General features: G+C 33.3%; 2 protein-coding genes across 2 annotated transcripts; one reads left to right on the top strand and one right to left on the bottom strand.

The window, feature by feature from the left end:
• Nucleotides 1–4,088: 4,088 nt before the first annotated feature.
• On the bottom strand, nt 4,089–5,737 carry LOC120216602 (U-box domain-containing protein 4-like). The gene is made up of 2 exons (XM_039213966.1): nt 4,591–5,737; nt 4,089–4,239 (listed from the first exon to the last, which is right to left on the bottom strand). Exons 1-2 carry the CDS (start codon nt 5,572–5,574, stop codon nt 4,162–4,164), a joined length of 1,062 nt encoding a protein of 353 aa, XP_039069897.1. The 5' UTR covers nt 5,575–5,737; the 3' UTR covers nt 4,089–4,161.
• Nucleotides 5,738–10,710: 4,973 nt separating this feature from the next.
• On the top strand, nt 10,711–17,353 carry LOC120216601 (mitochondrial outer membrane protein porin 2-like). The gene is made up of 6 exons (XM_039213965.1): nt 10,711–10,885; nt 10,960–11,027; nt 12,045–12,155; nt 12,277–12,363; nt 16,393–16,601; nt 16,840–17,353. The coding sequence occupies exons 1-6, from the start codon at nt 10,837–10,839 to the stop codon at nt 17,144–17,146; spliced, it is 831 nt and encodes a 276-aa protein (XP_039069896.1). The 5' UTR covers nt 10,711–10,836; the 3' UTR covers nt 17,147–17,353.
• The last annotated feature ends 1,125 nt before the right edge of the window (nt 17,354–18,478 follow it).

Here is an 18,478-nt window from a genome sequence, read left to right as displayed (position 1 = left end):
TCAGGGGTTTTCTGTAAAATGGTGTAAATATGTCCTTGCCTTATGGGCGGGTAGAGGCACAAAAAATTCCAATACAGCCCAATAACCGCTATACATCTTAGAAGCAATTCAGCTTGCGAATTTGAAGTTCTGTAAATTTTTAGGAAGCACATTTGCCATATTTGAATTTGAACCTTATTACCTCTCATTCTAAAATTCAAACCTTTTATAACAAGGAAAAAAGTAGTTTGTTATGGTACTAATATCAGATTTTTAGATGGTCAGATTTTCTAGTAATTAATCAGGAATCAAAAGAAATAAAATTGATATAAAGCTGAAAGTATTAACAAATAGGATCATCGACTATGATTTTATAGTAAGATAAGCAATTAAAAACCATTGTTGCTGACAATTTTATGCACAATATGATTTGTGATAAGCTGACTGTAATTTTGGTTGGATAAAATCATTACATCTCTAGTGTGTATTTTCTTGTATATAAAAAAGTATGGAATTATGGTTGGTTGATACTTGATTCATGAGTGGCAATAGCAAAATAGATGCAGATTCCCAAATCAAAGTGTATACATGTAAATGACTTGGTTAGTAACGCATTGGACTCAATGACCCTACAGAAGCTGAACAAACTTGCTTGGATAATCCTATGATTATTATTGTATAAATAATCCTTGTGAAGTGAAATATAAGGATTGAGATTGATGGCAGGTGGACCTCCAAAGTAGAAGCAACTATTTTTCATCAGATTAGAAAGGTCTAAGTGCAGAGTCTCGTACCCACCTAATAATCGAGTGCGGGGTCCCATTGACGTACAACACATCTACTAGGCCTTCTCCCTTGGACCCCAAATGAATGCTTCTTAAGTTACCAGATACACAGGTGTGTTTCTGAAAAAGAAAGGAAGATAGTTGTGCTCTTTTATGCCCACATGGAAAATCAAATTGAACAGTTAAGCAACACCGCCAAGTCAATCATTGTTCTTCAGGAGTAGGTGTTGGACCGAGGCATTAAACGAGCTCGGGGTCGCAGGTTGGTAACCTTTGGTTGGGTACCTACAGCAACATATACCGCATTTTCCCTTGCCAGCCATGTCACCCGACTTCAGGTGCTTTTGAAAGCTGCAATTAGATTCCTTAAAGTAGATGTTTATGTCTAGGTAAACTTATTTTTGAAGGGTACTGGTTGAATTGACACTAATATTTTACCAACAATCAATTAGTTTAATGTGATAAAATATTAAATCATTTAACTAATGTCATTCTAACAATTATAAATAGAGTTTCTAACAATTATAAATAGAATAAATTAGATTGAGAGGATTATCAAGTTAATAGTTACATTTCAGTTTCCTTTGAAAAAAGTCAAATCTTGACTTCCAACTTCCTCTACCTGTTTTCTCTAATCGACGGTTATGATGTCAACATCAGTATAGATCTGAGATATTTATTGTTAAGTGGAAAAACGATAATCACCAATGAACTTGCTAAATTAAGTGGGTGCCTTACTTTTATACAATATCTTACAGCTTAAGCACACTAGATGGAAACTTATGTCGCCACGTATAATATAAATCGTCTTTTTTTTTCCAGAAAAATAGCAGGAAAAAAACAATTATTAATTTCAAATAATTAGATATTACATTTAAAAAAAGTCATAAATAAAAAAACATAATTCCCTCTTGTCGGTGTGCCACCAACTATTTTCTTTTCGTCTTTATTGATCGGTGGCGAATTAACTTTAATGTTGGTTGTCGATCGTCGGTATTCTTTATTTTCTATTTCTTTTCTATATCGTATTTTTTTAATAAATTTACATGTATTGTACGTTTTCATATGCTTTTATGACATGTTTTCTTATGTTTTTGGCATGTTTTTCGGTTCTTTGGTCGTTTTTTATTTATATTTTTTTTTCTAAGGATTGATTTGACATCGTCACGACTGCTCAATATGGCGTTTATATATATTGTGATCTTCCTTGCTTTTAGACCCTCATATTAGATTTGGATACTCGATTTGCGTTCGTGAATAGTTTTTCACGTCGCTCGTGTCTGATTTACGATTTATCGATGGTCTTTTAATAGTTTGATCACCTTTTATGGTTTGTTTGCCAATGCGATCAGATTTGTTTGTATTTATCTTTGTTTGAGTTTCTTGGTTAGATTTAATCTTTCCTTATATGGTCCTTATGTGATCTTAAGTTACTAATTTTGTTTTAATGACTATAGGAATTTTTTATAATTGTTTGTTTAATTTGAGATTGTGATTGTAAATCTTTATTGTAATTTGGAATAATTCATATTTTGAATAAAATTAGTAGATTCTATAAAAAAAATCATAAATAATCATTTTAATATCAATAAGTCTAGGATGCATTGAGAAAATATATTATATTCTCACAAGAAGGAATCAGATTCAAACCCAACGATTTTTCGTTGTATTTTATAACGTATTTGGATATTATAACATAATTATATAAAAATATAATTACTATTCTAATAGAAGTTTTAATTACCGGACATATTTGATAAATGTAATGTAATTAAATCTTAATTTGTCAATTCATATTCAATTTTATAAATTATAATTACATAATTATATAGATTTAATTTCTATGTAATATTAATTATTATACAAGAAATTAATCTTAAATTTTAAAAATATTAAATATTGTATAATAAGATTAAAATTATTAGAATAAGAAAGATATTATATTATATTTTATTAAGGTATGACAATAATAATAAATTAATATTGTAAGACTAAATAGGTAATATATATAATAACGTTATATATATATATATATATATATATATATATATATATAACTCTATTAGTTTTACACTTTTTAGATGTATTGGATTGAGAGAAATCAAATATTGAGATTAATTAATTATTTTTTCAGCGAATATCTTCTCATTTTATAATGTTAATCTCAGTCTTTAATTTATGTCATTAAATGATAATAAAAATATATAAAACTAAAAGATTTTTACACAGTGTAAATAGATCTTAACCTTATATAATTATAAAGGAAAGGTAGAAATGTACCACACAAAATTATTAATTGGGTAAATTATGCATTTAGTAACAAAACAATCACTTTTAGTATCTAATCTTTTATTTTTTTTTCAAAATCATACCTAAATTTTATTTTATTTTCATTTTAGTACTTCACCGTTAAAAATTTTAATTTTTGTTTCAATTTAGTATCTCATTCACAATTTAACGTTAGTTTTGAAAATACTGAAAGTTGTGGTAGTAAAATGGATCAAAACTGATAGTTTATGTAGTAAAACGTGTTAAATTAACGATAATGTACTAAAATGAAATGAAAATTAAACGTTAGATATGATTTGAAAAAATTTAAGTTTAGGTACTAAAACGGACTAAAATTAATAATATAGGTACTAAATTTGTAATTTACCCTTATTATTTTTGTTATATAATAATAATAATAATAAACTAAAACTATGTTTAAAAACTTGTAGTAGTTATACTTAATAAAAATTATAAATTATAACAATTAACCAAATATATAATTACCGTATAATTAGATTTAAATATTCATTTACCATATATCTTTCTAAATGCACCATTAAATAATTCGTGAGGAGCTACTGAATTTATCAGAACAAAGGTAGGTTAGGTTGATATATGGTTTATGATGAAGCCCTGACAGGTGGCAGATGATAAGATTGTTAATCATGAGGAGGTACCTTTCTTTTATTCAATCATGATGCACACTCTCTCGTGGAAAAAAAATTAAACATTAAAAGTAGAAAATAAATAAATTATTCATTATTATCAAACAAAGGGAAAAAGGAACCACTAAAACAAAGCAGGAACATTTCTAGACCCATATTCGCTGTTTCACTTTAATCATTTCTTAAACTGAAAATTAACAACGAAAAAACACAGAGTTATTATAGTATTATATGATATAACACACTAAGCGGTAGTGACAAATTATATATGCTCTTTTTTTTTCTTTACTAAATAAGCCAAAAGCCAACCAAAACCCGAAAACAAGCCTACCACTCTCATCACAATAACGAGATTACTTTAAGATATTTACATTTCCATATATTTTTGTGTGAACTCTATTCCAGTGTTTCTCTTCTTTGATTTTATTATTACAATATCCAAGTGGGTGGTAGGAACAGTTTTATACTGACACATCTGAGCGCCTGGCAGCGTCGTTGCCGGACCTTGGTTGTCGTAGAAACTCTATCAGTGTCTCTGCCTGTCCAAATAATGCAAACAAAACGACAAGGAATCACTACACTCATTATAGACGAAACAATACAACAAAAACAAAATCAATGCCAAATCAACCAACCGATACAGTGAATTATGAAATTTGGCCTAGTTATCTGCCGAAACACAGCGTTGTGACCAGCGCGTTCGAAGACAGATTCATTTCGTTGGTTTCTTGAATTTTTATCCCAAAATGGCAAAAAAGAAAAGAGAAATGTTTAACTGACGTGGCAAAACATTGTCCACTCCTTTCCTCGCACTAAAAACCAGCCATGACACCTCTGACCGGATTTTACTCTTTCGAAGTTAAAACTTAATGCTGTTAATAGTAATTTACCTTTTGCTTGGCGCGATTGGTACCGGACTGAGACAAAGCGACTAAGGGAGGAATCGCTCCTTCGCGGGCCACCATTGCACGGAACAGCACACTGTCTTCGCAAATCTGTAACAAGATCGCTACGGCGATTTCCTTTTGCCTTTGCGATCCAACTTCAATGATTTCCACCAAAACAGGAATCCCTCCTTCTTCAACTAATGCCGTTTTAGCTTCCGGTACTGATACCAACACGCTCATAACGAAAGCCGACTTGTCAACCATGTTTGACCCGAAGTCGGCCATTAACTCCACCAGTGGTCTCATGATCCCCGCTTCAACGGCCCTGATTTTGTTCTCTTTAACCGTACATAGAGAATACAACGCCGTCGATGCGTCCTTTTTCCCTCGAATTCCACCGTTCTCTAGAAGATTTACTAAAAGTGGAATAGCTCCTGACCGTCCGATTGCCACCTTGTTTTCTTCTACCTGCGATAGCCGTAGCAAAGCACAAGCTGCGTTTTCTTTAGACGTTGCAGTTCCCGTTCTCAAAGCTCTAACCAGTGGCTTAATCGCTCCCGATGACGCTATAAGTTCTTTGTTCTCATCGCATAAAGAGAGATTCAAAATCGCCGTCACACCGTTTTCTTGAAGATAGGGATCAGAGGATGAAATTAACGAAATCAAAGGCCTTATCGCGCCTGCTTTAGCAATCTTGATTCGATTTTCCGGCTTGTTCTTCGCCAACAGTCTAAGCTCCAAAGCCGCTTGCTTTTGCTCGTCAATTGAACAGGAATCGAGATCTGATACGAGTTGCCGTATTAAGTCATCCGAATTCTCGGAATTAGCACAGGCGAGTATTAACCGCCGGCTCTGGGACGAGGCTGTTGGGAACTCCCCGGATCTATCGCTGTTACAATCACTGAAAGCTGTAGAATCGTCGTTGATACTCAAATCATTAAAGCTCCGCCCCATATACGTATAATTCACAGCACTCTCTGTCGCCATATCCAAGCTTCCACACTTTCACTGCATCAAAATCTCGCCGGTGTTTATAAAAAAACACGACTCAGGACGGGTGTTGAAATCGGGTTAACAAGATCCGAAAGCGAGGCGTTTTCGCGTCGCCTGACAAAGGGCTGAAAATAGTGAAAGAGCGATGGATAGGGGAGAATATAAGGGAATTAGTTACACCTTACAAATTCGACTGGTCTCTTGCAGTGGGGTTTCGCGGCTCCACGTGTAAATTTTTACCTTACCAGAATAACCATAATCCTGGTTTGAGCACGTGCAATGCGAATGGTGTCCCCTCTTTTAGCGCGTGCAGATAAGGTTGGGTTGGATATTCAATAAAGAGTGGCTTTCATCGAAGACCAAGCCGTTTCAGCTCATCGATAAAACAAGAAAGAGTGTTTCCCGGATTTTGAAAGTTTAACCGAGATATACGGAGGTAAATATGGGGCAAGATTTGTAGTACTCTGATACATAACAGAAATGTACGTTTCAGTACCCTCCTTTCGTCCTTTAAGTTACTGCCACGTAAAACACCATTTCCATGTTCTTATTTTATTGTATATTTTTTATATAGTATTTTGGGCAGGGTCCAGTGCCGACATGGATGCGCATGCTCGCTTGCATTATTCTAAGGTGTTAGTACAGCATATCAGATCAAGGGACGCAGCAGTCCTTTTAATCACGAAAATCAAGCCGTTGCTCTTGTTAATGCTGTTGGGTATAATTCCTTTCTTTTTCTTCTTTTCTTGTTGTGGGTAAATTAAGTCTCAAATTTGTTTCATACTATGACCTTCTTTAAAGACTTTTAAATAAACAATAACCACAATAGAACATGATAGAAAATTCGTAATGATTATAAAGTTCTGCCACTTACTAAAATGTGTTTTCTAACTACCAAGTATAGTTTTTATATTATTGACAATTTCTACCATAATTTTGCCAACTGAAGTACCACATGGCATATGGCAGCATTGTGCTTTTTCACTGTGCCTTTGAAGAAAATTATGACAGCTGCATGGCGTGGTAAGGGACCTTCAATTTTGTGTGGTCTTGAATTTCTGGGGTCGTACCGCACGGTCCAACTGTGATTTTTCATTTCAAGTTTTAACTGAAGACTTCTCTTATAAACAATTGAAAATGTTCACTGAAAATTAAAATTTTTAATTGTTTTAATGCATTTGATAAATCGTGTTTCAACACTTTTTTATCGGTTTCAAAATATATTCGACATTATTTTTAGATGAATACATCAAGCGTTAAGAGTATATGTTTACGCAAGTCGAAACTCGTTGCGTAAGTGATGAGATTTGAGCTTATATTCTTATGCACAAATCATATTTTATGAGCAAATATTATACCACTTAAATTATAATTTAAAAACATAAAATTAAGATCATATTTAATTTTTTAAATATTTATTTATAACTAACTTGTTTTTGAAACATTATTTATATTTATAACAAGCTTAATATTATATTTAAATAAAATTTTGTTATGTATATATAACACATTTTTTGTTTTGCTCATTGACGTAGAAATGCAATAGTGATGATGGTGAACTGTTGTATATCAGACCGAGTTAATACATACCGTCTGATAAGAATGATAAACTAAACTAAATTATTTTATTTTATAATTGCTTTTCAAGGTTAAAAACACATATATTTTGGACTTTCAAATTTTCAATAAAATAATTCAAGTTTCGAGTAAAACAGCAATAATATTTCCATCAACAAAAAATCTGGGAGTAATAAATTATTATTGATATACTGAATTGAATTTAGTTTAGTATGAGTTCATGCTAACCTCAGGTTCTGCTACTTTTAAATTCCAAATTGTATATACATAAATATAACAACGGTGTTTGGTGATTAAGAAAGTAGGCGAGTAAGTTGTAATCTATAATGATCCGTGGAATAAAACAAGGAGTTAATAGTGGTATATACTATAAAATATGTAAAAGGATAGTTTACCGGAAAATGATCTTCAAAGTTTGCTGCATGAATTTCAATATGCTGATGAAAGGCAGCTTTTATCCTTAAGATCTCTTGGGAGATCGGTTGATGGTGACGTGCTTACCTACCAACTTTATAATATTTTATACACATCCACTCCGATAAAACCTATAATTTTAGTTGTGTATGAACTAATAATGGAAAGTGAGAATTGAGAAAGCAAATATGTACTCCTAGTCAATCCCTGACCACCATTCCCAGGCAATTCGTCCAAGAAACTTCTCTAATGAATCGAGCACCGGTAGAAAACGAAAAAGGTCAATGGCTAAAATGAGCACCAAAGAGTAGAAGGAAAGTTGAGTGCATTGGTATGCATTTATGATGACCTTTCAGTGTGCTCCAATTTGCTTCTTTTCCCAACACTCGACCGCCTGGGAGTTGGACTGCTTAGTGCTCTCATGGGAGCACGAGAAGGATTAGGCTGTTTCAGGTGTTAAAAGTAAGTCGCTTATTGTTCTGTTCTTTAAATTGATTTGAAATGCCTTCATCTACCGTATTTGGAAGAATCGTAACAGAAGGGACTTTAAGGGTTCATCTAAGAGTGAAATCGAGATTTTTTTATTTTTTGAAGGAGCTTATTCATTTCAATTTTTATCAGAGAAAAATAGATAAAATTGACCCTATTGATGCTAAGCTTTGTATAGATTGGGGTCTACTCGGTTAAATATCGGTTTTTTTAAATAATCTAATTCTTTTATAGCGATTCCCGAATTTCTTTTGAATTTAATGTATATATTTTATCACAAAAAAGAAAATTAGAAAGAGTTGGAGTCTATAATGCTCATGTACATGATAATGGAAGACATGTTTTATGAGAGGAAATAAATTAGCAGCACTCAGCATTTATGGTAAATTTCAAATATTGTTGTGCTTGGAAACAATAAAGGTTGACTGGGTAAGGGCAACGCTATTTTCCATAATATTATTCCTAAAAACTATAGTCGCCAAATGGTCCGGCGTGGAAATGGTACACTTCAAATTCCAAAACCATAAAGTCTCCCCACGGTTATAGAAAATTTCTAAGCATGGATTTATGTCAATCATAGCTTTTGTTCGTGAGCCACCGTATTAAGGTTTTTCAACCGATTCTTTTTTAAGATACAACTTCTGATTAGCGCTGTAATGGAGCCTAATAGAGTTTAAGTATGGTTAAGTTTAACTCGACTCGAAAATTCTGAAATGGAGTTTGATTTGATTCGAAAGTTCGCGAGTTTAAAATTTTCAAACTTAATTAGAACTTAAAACAATGAATTGAAGCTCGAAAAAGCTCAGAATAAAAAAAAAAACTTAAACTTAACTTGATTGGAACTCAAAACTCAAACTCAAACCTAAGCTTTAAATACATGAAAACCTTACACTATATATAACAACACAAATGTTAATATTATTAATAATTTAATTAAAAAAATAAAATTTTAATATATTATATTTTCGACTTGTTTACGAGTTTTTCGAGTCAAGTATCAAGTAACTCGTTTCGACTCATTAAGAACTCGAGTCGAGTATTTATCGAGTTTTGACCTAGTCAGTCTCAAATAACCTACTATTTATCTTATCTACAGTACTACTTTCGATCCTGTACCTTGTGCTATAGTATCAGCAACGGCGTTAGGTTCGCCGCAGACTTGTCTTTATGTGCACAAGCCATCGTCCACTGCCTAGGTTGCTTGTAACCTACCTTAGCATCTGCACAAATGCTATGATCAATGCTATGAAACGGTCGAACGGGATTTTTTTTTATCGATACAAAAAAAGTTTAAGTTAGGAACTTAGGAATGGCTTCTCCAGTCTAAAATCAGGTACAAATTAATATTGCATTTATTATTTGAAGATTGTACGAGGATTTCAAAATCTGAAAGAAAATTCAAATATTGCATGTATTATTTATAGATTGGATTTATTCTTCTAGTTATTTGTTTTGTTTTTTGACATTACTTTTTAAAAAATTTCAACCTTTTTCTTAGTTGAACTTAGTTTTTTAGTCTATTATTATGTTTGTTTGTCTGTTTGGTTAGTAAGAAAATTGAAAAAAATGATAAGAAAGTATGGAAACATATAAGAAAACAAGGGAAATCTCGGATTGTTCAGGTCAGATCGGATTGGGTTGGGTTTTCAGTTCAAATTTCAAGCCGGATTTCGAGTTGGGTGGAACCCTTCATAATCGGAGGCGAGTATGGTGACGGGTAGATTGTAAAACTTTTTAAGTAGGAATCGGGTAGACCAAAGATCTGACCCTACCCAACTCATGTCTATCCCTTTCTAATTATCCTATTAAAATGAATCTAATTAAGTTCAGAATATATATTGACATTTTAAAATCATTACTTAGTTCATAAAATATTCAAATCTTATATCGTTTTAATTTTTTTAAATATTTGAAAAAAATATTTTTATTAAATAATTAAAAATAATATCTATATATACATGTTTTACCACTGTCACCTGATGCGGATACGTGTTCTAACATATACGTCTTCATTTGATCCAAACTTTAGAAACTCTAATCACTAAAGTATAAGGTGTTCATTTAAGAATTAATCAAACATAAATGTTACTTTATAAAATAATTTTAAAAAGTAAGCAAAAAGATATACAAAGTTCTTGTACTTTGAAAAAAAAAAATTATTGTGATATTCTATTATTTTTTTAATGTAGTCCTTTATTTTTTTTTTAAATAATGTAATTCTTTGACCAACATTTTTCGTTATTGATCAATATTAGTACAAATTCTTCATTATTATGATGCTCTAAATCAGTTATAAGTTTTTTTGTAAAAATCATTTTTATGATTTTTTTCCTTCAACAATTACTCATACAATCGAAAATTTATAATTTTGATATCTATCAACAACCATAAATAGTATTTTCTTTGTAACATATTTGAGAAATTAACTACATCAGTCGGAATAAACGAAATCATTAATTAATGACGAAAAATATTAATCTAAAAGTCACATTAATTTTTTTTAAATTAAAAGGTTATATTAAAAAATACGAATACTACATTAATTTTTTTAAATAACATAGATTTGTCTGCCCTTTTACCTTAAAAGTATAATTCGGTGAAATTTCGGTTGTTTAAATAAATAATTTTGAACTCCCTTAAACCCTCCGAGACGACATATAGGGTTTATGCAAACAGTATAACCCATTCGGCCAGTTCCAAAGTCGAGAAAAGAAAAACCTAAAGCTTCTCTCCCATTCTTCAACAAACCGCCCCTTTGAAATCCGAAGTTAAAAAATGAGCGAAGGACCTGGTCTCTTCTCTGATTTTGGCAAAAAAGCCAAAGGTAACTTTCACCTTCCTTCTGGTGCTTTTAATTTATCGAATAATTAGGTAACTATTTCCATTCTATTTTACAAGATCTACTCAACAAGGACTACACCTCCGACCAGAAGTTCACCGTTTCGAGCTCCACCTTCACTGGCTTGGTTTCAATAACAACCTTTTTCTCTTCTTTTATTTTTTAATAGATGGCAGTAACGATATGGTGAACGGTGATGCGCTTGTCAATTTGTCACGATTCTTGGTGTTTATTTTTCTGGATGATGAGTTGTCATTCTTTGAAATTTATCCTGATTGATTGTTTCTAATTATATCCTGATTGTTTTTACCAAGGGCCTGTTGCGTCATTGTGTCAGTTTGTTGATGCTATAAAGTACTTAAGATTTTCTATTGGACAACTTGTTTTTAAGTTTGTAGTAGCTCGTTTTCTTCATTTCTTTCGGTACCAAATTTGTATTTCCAATTTCGAGTTCTAAAAAGGTGAAAACTAAGTTGGTCTGGATCAGGTACCTCGTTTTTCCTTTTTTAAATGAGGTAATAAGAATTTACCGGGCTTTACGTGTTTTATAAATCCTAGGGCCAGTTATCCGTTGTGGCCCTTCTGGAAATAAATAGATTGCCACGAACTGCATGCTTCTTAAGACGGAATTTTGGATTGGGGCAAGATGTTGTCCTTTTTGGAGATCATCTAGTCCTGATTTTTTAGTCGAGAGAATAAATTTTGTTCATTGACTTGATTGGGCATATATAATAAAGATGGTCGGAGGTCGCTCAATTTTAAACTTACAGTCTTAAATTATCTTGACCCTTTGCCAACATGGAATTGTTTTGGCTGCAATCCCCACTTGGAATTGAGGCTTAGTTTCTTAGCTGAATAATATCTTTGACTCAGCTAAATTAGTTTGATTTACTCTTGCTCTGAAATTATTGTTTCTATCTCTTTTGTATTGGAGGTCTATAATTGCTTCTTGCTTTATGTATTTGTTTCCACTGCCTGGTTCGTTCTATCCTGCAAGTATCGCGGCAAAGTGAAATCTTTTTCAGGCCTTAATTAATTGAGCTTATTTTGAATTTATAAATTTTCAAGTTCTGCCTTCCATTTCTTATGCTACTTTGTGTTTATTTATTGATGGTAAACATTAATGTGATTTCTTAATCTTCAGGTACTTGTATCGAATATTGTGAATAAGGGAGGTCTCTCCTTTGGGGAGGTGGCAACACAATACAAGCACAAGAATGCTATAATCGATTTCAAGCTAGACACGGGGTCAAATGTTGTTGCCAACATTATCTTTGAATTCTGAATTCAGTTTAGATTATTGCTAATATTCGTTTATCTTTGAATTTTGAATTCAGTTTAGATTATTGCTAATATTCGTCTGATCCGTTGAGCAGATCTCGACAACCTTCACCATCACAGATTCACATCCATCTGCAAAAATGGTGGCTTCTTTTAAGCTGCCAGATTCTAACTCTGGAAAGGTATTGACTTATCATGTAAGCGTATATAATAAATGTATCCATGAAGTTTTTTGACAGTATAATTGTAGAAATCAGAGTAATTCTCTGTAATTTCTTATTCTTTTCAATATGACAGATTACATATTTATATACAAAATCTCTCTCTAAAGTAAGAAACTCTAAGAAAAGAAAAATAATAATCCTAGGATATGATCCCTTAAAATAAGGGATTGTAGAAATCTATTTACAAAATCATATCTCTATAGGAATGGTAACAAATCATCTCTATAATTCCTACACTCCCCCTCAAGTTGGAGAATATACATTGTATAATCTCAGCTTGAATAGGAATTTATTGAAAATAGGCTTTGGCAAAGCCTTAATAAGAATGTCTGCAATTTGTTCTTCTGAAGGAATGTATGAAAGTGTGACTGTCTTTTTGTTAACTTGATCAGCAATAAAATGCCTATCAATCTCAACATGCTTTGTCCGATCATGTTGAACTGGGTTCTTGGCAATTTGAATAGCAGATTGATTATCACACAAAACTTCAAAGTGATCCTATTGATTAGTGATAAGTTCTTTCAGTAGTTTAAGTAGCCAAATTCCTTCGCATATTCCCAATGCTAGTGCTCTAAATTCAGCTTCATCACTACTTCTTGAAACGACATATTGTTTCTTACTTCTCCAAGTTGTAAGGTTTCCCCAAACAAAGGTGTAGTAGCCACTAGTGGATCTTCTTTCAGTAAGGTCTGTGGCCCAACTAGAATCTGTAAAGATCTTAAGAGTTCTGTCTTGTGTCTTCTTAAACATTAAACCGTGTCCTGGAGTTTTCTTCAAGTACTTGAAAATTCTATTTGTTGCTGCCATATGCTCTTCAGTAAGATTAATCATGTGTTGACTTATCACATTTACAGGAAATGCTATATCTGGCCTTGTGAAGGATAAATAAATTAGTTTCCCAACTAATCTTTGAAATTTCTCTTTGTCTACCAAGGACCCATCTTCTTTGTTAAATTTCAAGCTTGCCTCCATTGGTGTATCAATCGGCTTACAACCAAGAAAACTAGTTTCTTTGAGTAAATCAAGTACATATTTTCTTTGGTTGATCACAAATCCTTTTGACCTTGCCACCTCCATTCCTAGGAAATACCTTAGCTTTCCCAAGTCCTTGGTTTCGAATTCCTTATTTAACAACTTCTTAAAATTGCAAATCTCTTCTTCATCATCTTCGGTAAGAATTATGTCGTCTACGTACACAATAAGGATAGCTTTCTTATTTGTAGAAGTTACCTTGATGAAAAGAGTGTGATTGGCGAGGGATTGCTTGTAGCCGTTTTTTAGAATGAATTTAGTGAACTTCTCGAACCAAACTCTGGGTGATTGTTTTAACCCGTATAGAGACTTGTTGAGCTTGCACACTTTGTTACTTCCTTCAACAGACTTTAAGCCAGGTGGCAACTTCATATAGACTTATAGTTTGCCATTAAGAAAAACGTTTTTTACATCAAGTTGATGTAATTTCCAATCGCAATTTACAGCCAAACTTAGGAGTACTCGAACAGTATTCAGCTTCGTCACAGGTGCAAAAGTTTCTGTGAAATCTATCACATATGTTTGTGTAAAGCATCTAGCCACTAGTCTCGCTTTGTATCGTTGGATGCTACCATTTGAGTTATACTTTACAGTAAAGATCCATTTATAGCAACAGCCTTTTTTCCTTGAGGAAGGTCCGTAACAGTCCAAGTAGCATTTTTCTCCAGTGCACAAATTTCCTCTTCAACAGCCCTTCTCCATTTTGAATTCTTTAGAGCTTCAGTTATGCTTGTGGGAACCTGTTCTTTATCCAAGTTTGTTGTAAATGCTTGAAAAGACAGCATCAATGATATATAACCAGCAAATTTTTCAATAGGATGCTTGGTGCACTGTCTAATCCCTTTTCTAATAACAATAGGGAAGTCATCTAGAGTAGGGGAAGTGGACTTACTGATTTCTTCTTCTATTTCGGCAGCTGGACCCAAATCCAATTCTCGGCAAGCATTAGATTGCAAAACAGCTTCAGGAATATGTTTTCTTTTCCTTGTATAGAAACGGATCTGTTTGATTGGTGTTGTTTGTGGAATATTTTGAATGGGAGTAGGTATATTTTCAGGAAGAGTATTTAAAGTGGGTATGAGTGAAGTAGTGATAGGTACTACTGGTGGATCAATGGGAGTAGTTACAGGTGATAAATCATTAGGTAAGAACAAAATTGGTGGCAATTCTGAAGGTTGAGAAAGAAGAGTAGGAGGAGATACCTGATGTGGCTGAAAATCCTTCCATGTCTCTCCTTGAATTTCAGCCTGAGTGAAATAGGGATCCTGCTCATAAAATGTTATATCCATAGTGGTAAAAAATCGTTTTGAAGGAGGATGATAGTATTTATAACCCTTCTTAAGTGAAGAATACCCAACCAGTACACACTTTAATGATTTAGGATCTAACTTGGACTTATTAGGAGCAATGTTTTGGATAAAAACAGTACAATCAAATATTTTAAGTAGAAGAATGGAGGAGATAGGTTTAAAATGGGGAAAGTATTGCAAAAAATATAGATTGAGGTGTTTGAAATTGTAAAACCTTACTAGGCATTCGATTGATTAAATATGTGGCAGTTAATAAGGCTTCCCCCCACAAATATTTTAGAACATTAGTGGTAAATAGAATAGAACGAGTAACTTAAAGGGGGTGTCTATTTTTTCTTTCGGCAATACTGTTTTGTTGTGAGGTGTCAACACAAGAACTAATCTGAACTATGCCATTTTCCCTTGAAAACGCACCCAAAAACTTAGCAAAAAATTTACTACCATTATCATATTTAAAGAGCTGAATTTAAGACCCAAATTGAGTGAGAACCATGTTATAAAATTGGGTAAAAACACCTGCAGTTTCAGATTTATCTTTTAGCAAATAAGTCCAAGTTATCCTACTGTGATCATCAATGAAAGTGATAAACCACTTACAATTATCAGCATTCTTCACCCGAGAAGGACCCCAAATATCACTGTGGATCAAAGCAAAAGGGTGAGAATGCTTATATGTAGAAGGAGAATAAGTTGATTTAGTATGTTTGGCAAGAGAGCAAACTTTGCAAGAAAAAGAATTTGACCTTTTATGAATGAATAGAGCAAGAAAAACTTTTGCAAGATAGTGAAAACTAGGATGACCTAAACGATAGTGCCATAACATAACATTATCAACTTTTTCTAAAGCGGTGAAAGATTTCGAGATTTCGATTTTATTAGAGGCAGGAAGAATGTAGAGACCATTCTGCAAGCTGGTCTTACCAATCATCTTCTTTAAGTTCAGTGCCTGCAAAGTTCAATTAATATCATTAAAAATTACAGAGCAGAGCAGTGCAAGTCGGTGGAAAGTTTACTAACGGAAACGAGATTGCAAGCCAGATTTGGTACGAAGAGGACATTTTTAAGTACAATCTGGTCATTGAGAATAACAATGTCATGTCCTATTTTGCACAAAGGACCATCAACCGTTTTGACAGCTTTACCAAAGTTTGGAAAAAAATTGCAAAACAAATCCTTATTACCAGTCATATGATCCGTAGCACCAGAATCGAGGATTCAATTAGGGACGACTGAGAAGAGAAAAAAACTGTAGCATGAGGTTTACCTTCTGGTTCTTTCATGACCAGATTACCTTCTGATTGAGCAGTAGAACCAAAAAAAATTTCTAGATTTGAAGTGATCTCCGGAGTAGGAGAAGAAGTTGTGGACATCATCTAGGTTTGAAAGAAACCATAACCTAAGCTCTGATACCATGTGGAAATCAGAGTAATTCTCTGTAATTTCTTATTCTTTTCAATATGACAGATTACATATTTATATACAAAATATCTCTCTAAAGTAGGAAACTCTAAGAAAGGAAAAATAATAATCCTAGGATATGATCCCTTAAAATAAGGGATTGTAGAAATCTATTTACAAAATCATATCTCTATAGGAATGGTAACAAATCATCTCTATAATTCCTACAATAATCTTTCTTTTGCAGTTGGAGTTTCAGTATTTGCATGAACATGCAGCTATGACTACCGCTGTTGGGCTGAAGAAATTGCCAACTGTTGATTTTTCTGCAACCATTGGAACTCCTGGCATTGCTTTTGGTGCAGAGGCAAGCTACATGACATCTTCTGGTGAATTTACAAAGTATAATGCTGGAGTGAACATGACAAAACCAGATTCCAATGCTTCAGTGATTTTGTAAGCTTTCCAGTTTTCTTTGGCAATTAGTTGTGTCATATCTTATAGCAATTTATTTCCAGTGCATTTTAGAATAGAATAAAGATTTGCATATATCTAACAAATTGGCAATATGATATTTGATTCGTTGCTGCAAGACATCAAAATAGAAATTTTCTGTTTTCCTCCTGAAAAGGGGATAATTTTAATGTCTACAATAAATGCTGTAATCAGTAGTTGCTCCTTCCTTTTCTTGCAGGGCTGACAAGGGAGACTCCCTAAAGGTGTCATATTTGCACTATCTAAATCAGCTGAATGGCGGAGCTGTGGTGGGTGAGATTGCGAGAAAGTTCTCCACAAATGAAAACACATTAACGGTGGGATGCTCATATCTTGTTGATCAACACACGCTGGTGAAGGCAAAACTCAACAATCATGGCCATCTTGGTGCTATTGTACAGCATGAGCTTAGGCCGAAGTCCTTCGTTACAGTATCTGGGGCCTTTGACACAAAGGCGTTGGAGAAGACTCCCAAGTTTGGTTTAGCTCTCTCTCTAAAGCCCTGAACAGGTATACTGATTTCATGATAAGAACAAACAACATGGCTGATGAGATTGATTTTCTTTCATGCCACTTTCACACAGGCATCTAGGGATTGAAAATGGAAACCACTAACTTTCACAAAGTACTTAGTTTTTGGATTGTTAAAAAACTTTGATCATAACGCATTATAATAAATTATTAATCTTATTAACTAGGCTTCTTGTGAACTACGTTAGAGTGGCATTTGATTTCTTTCGGTCCTGCTGGTTGGTTCACTTGGTCCAGCCAAAACAGCTCGACCATAGTAAATATTGTATATGGGCAGTAGCATTTCGAATCTAGTTTTGGAGTTCAATCTATACCATTTTGCTTTAAATTTGGAGCTGAGGGTCCAATCTAGTAATATAAATATACACAAAGTTATTTGATTAGATATTTTGGATGCTTTAATTAGTTGATAGATATTTTCTTTGGTCCACCATTTGTTTTAGTAGTTAATTTTTTCCATGGTCTACCCTATAATTTATCTAGTAATTATTGTAGCCAAATATAATTGGTTGTAAAATAGCAGAACTCAAGGATTTGTACCCCTGGACTCTGAAATTTGGAGTGATTAGTCTTAATCCTACAAACAATTGTCCAATTGATTCAACGCTGCCCCAAGGCCTAAGCCATGATGAAGCTGCTATTAATTTTTTATTGGTTTTTCTGTTGACAATAGCTGTTTTTTTTTTGGGGTGTGTGTGGATTAACCACTGGTAATCGATTTATAGATATTTTGCTCTGGTCCACCGTTTGTTTTAGTAGTTAATTTTTTCCATGATCTACCCTATCATTTATCTAGTAATTATTGTAGCCAAATATAATTGGTTGCAAAATAGCAGAACTCAAGGATTTGCACCTCCGGACTCTGGAGTTTGGAGTGGTTAGTCTTAATCCTACAAACAATTGGCCAATTGATCCAACGCTGCCCCAAGGCCTAGGCCATGACGAAGCTGCTATTAAATTTTTATTGGTTTTACTGTTGACAATAGCCTTTTTTTTTTGGTGTGGATAAAACACTGGTATCTGATCGATTATTTTGGATTGGGTTTTGCAAAGACCCATTATGGGGTCATCCTAGTAACTTAATTTATTTCATTCGTAAAGGTCAAGATTTAAATTCATAATTTTACTTGAGAAAATTAGTGTTTTATCCTATTAGATCAATTGATTGTTACTTGCTAGTGACATGGTTGTTGGTAATCATCAACTTGAAGTTGTTGCTATTGGTCTCTGTTTGACAATGTAATATTTTAGCTCATACACTTTGTCCCATGATTGGACTGAAATCATGTGATTGCTACATAGGATTC

The sequence above is a fragment of the Hibiscus syriacus genome, unplaced genomic scaffold (genome assembly GCF_006381635.1).
Source record: "Hibiscus syriacus cultivar Baekdansim isolate YM2019G1 unplaced genomic scaffold, ASM638163v2 tig00110162_pilon, whole genome shotgun sequence".
NCBI classification, from domain to species: Eukaryota; Viridiplantae; Streptophyta; class Magnoliopsida; order Malvales; family Malvaceae; genus Hibiscus; species Hibiscus syriacus.
Note: the sequence above shows the minus strand (reverse complement) of the source record. Positions and strands in the feature narration are given on the sequence as shown.

Bases quoted from the DNA above. Each gene is read 5' to 3' on its own strand.
- LOC120216602 (XM_039213966.1), bottom strand. From the start codon at position 5,574: ATGGCGACAGAGAGTGCTGTGAATTATACGTATATGGGGCGGAGCTTT. The intron at 4,240-4,590 runs GTAAATTACTAT...TTATTTGGACAG, and splicing joins CCAATCGCGCCAAGCAAAAG to GCAGAGACACTGATAGAGTT.
- LOC120216601 (XM_039213965.1), top strand. From the start codon at position 10,837: ATGAGCGAAGGACCTGGTCTCTTCTCTGATTTTGGCAAAAAAGCCAAA. The intron at 12,156-12,276 runs GTTGTTGCCAAC...TCCGTTGAGCAG, and splicing joins AGCTAGACACGGGGTCAAAT to ATCTCGACAACCTTCACCAT. The intron at 16,602-16,839 runs GTAAGCTTTCCA...CTTTTCTTGCAG, and splicing joins TCCAATGCTTCAGTGATTTT to GGCTGACAAGGGAGACTCCC.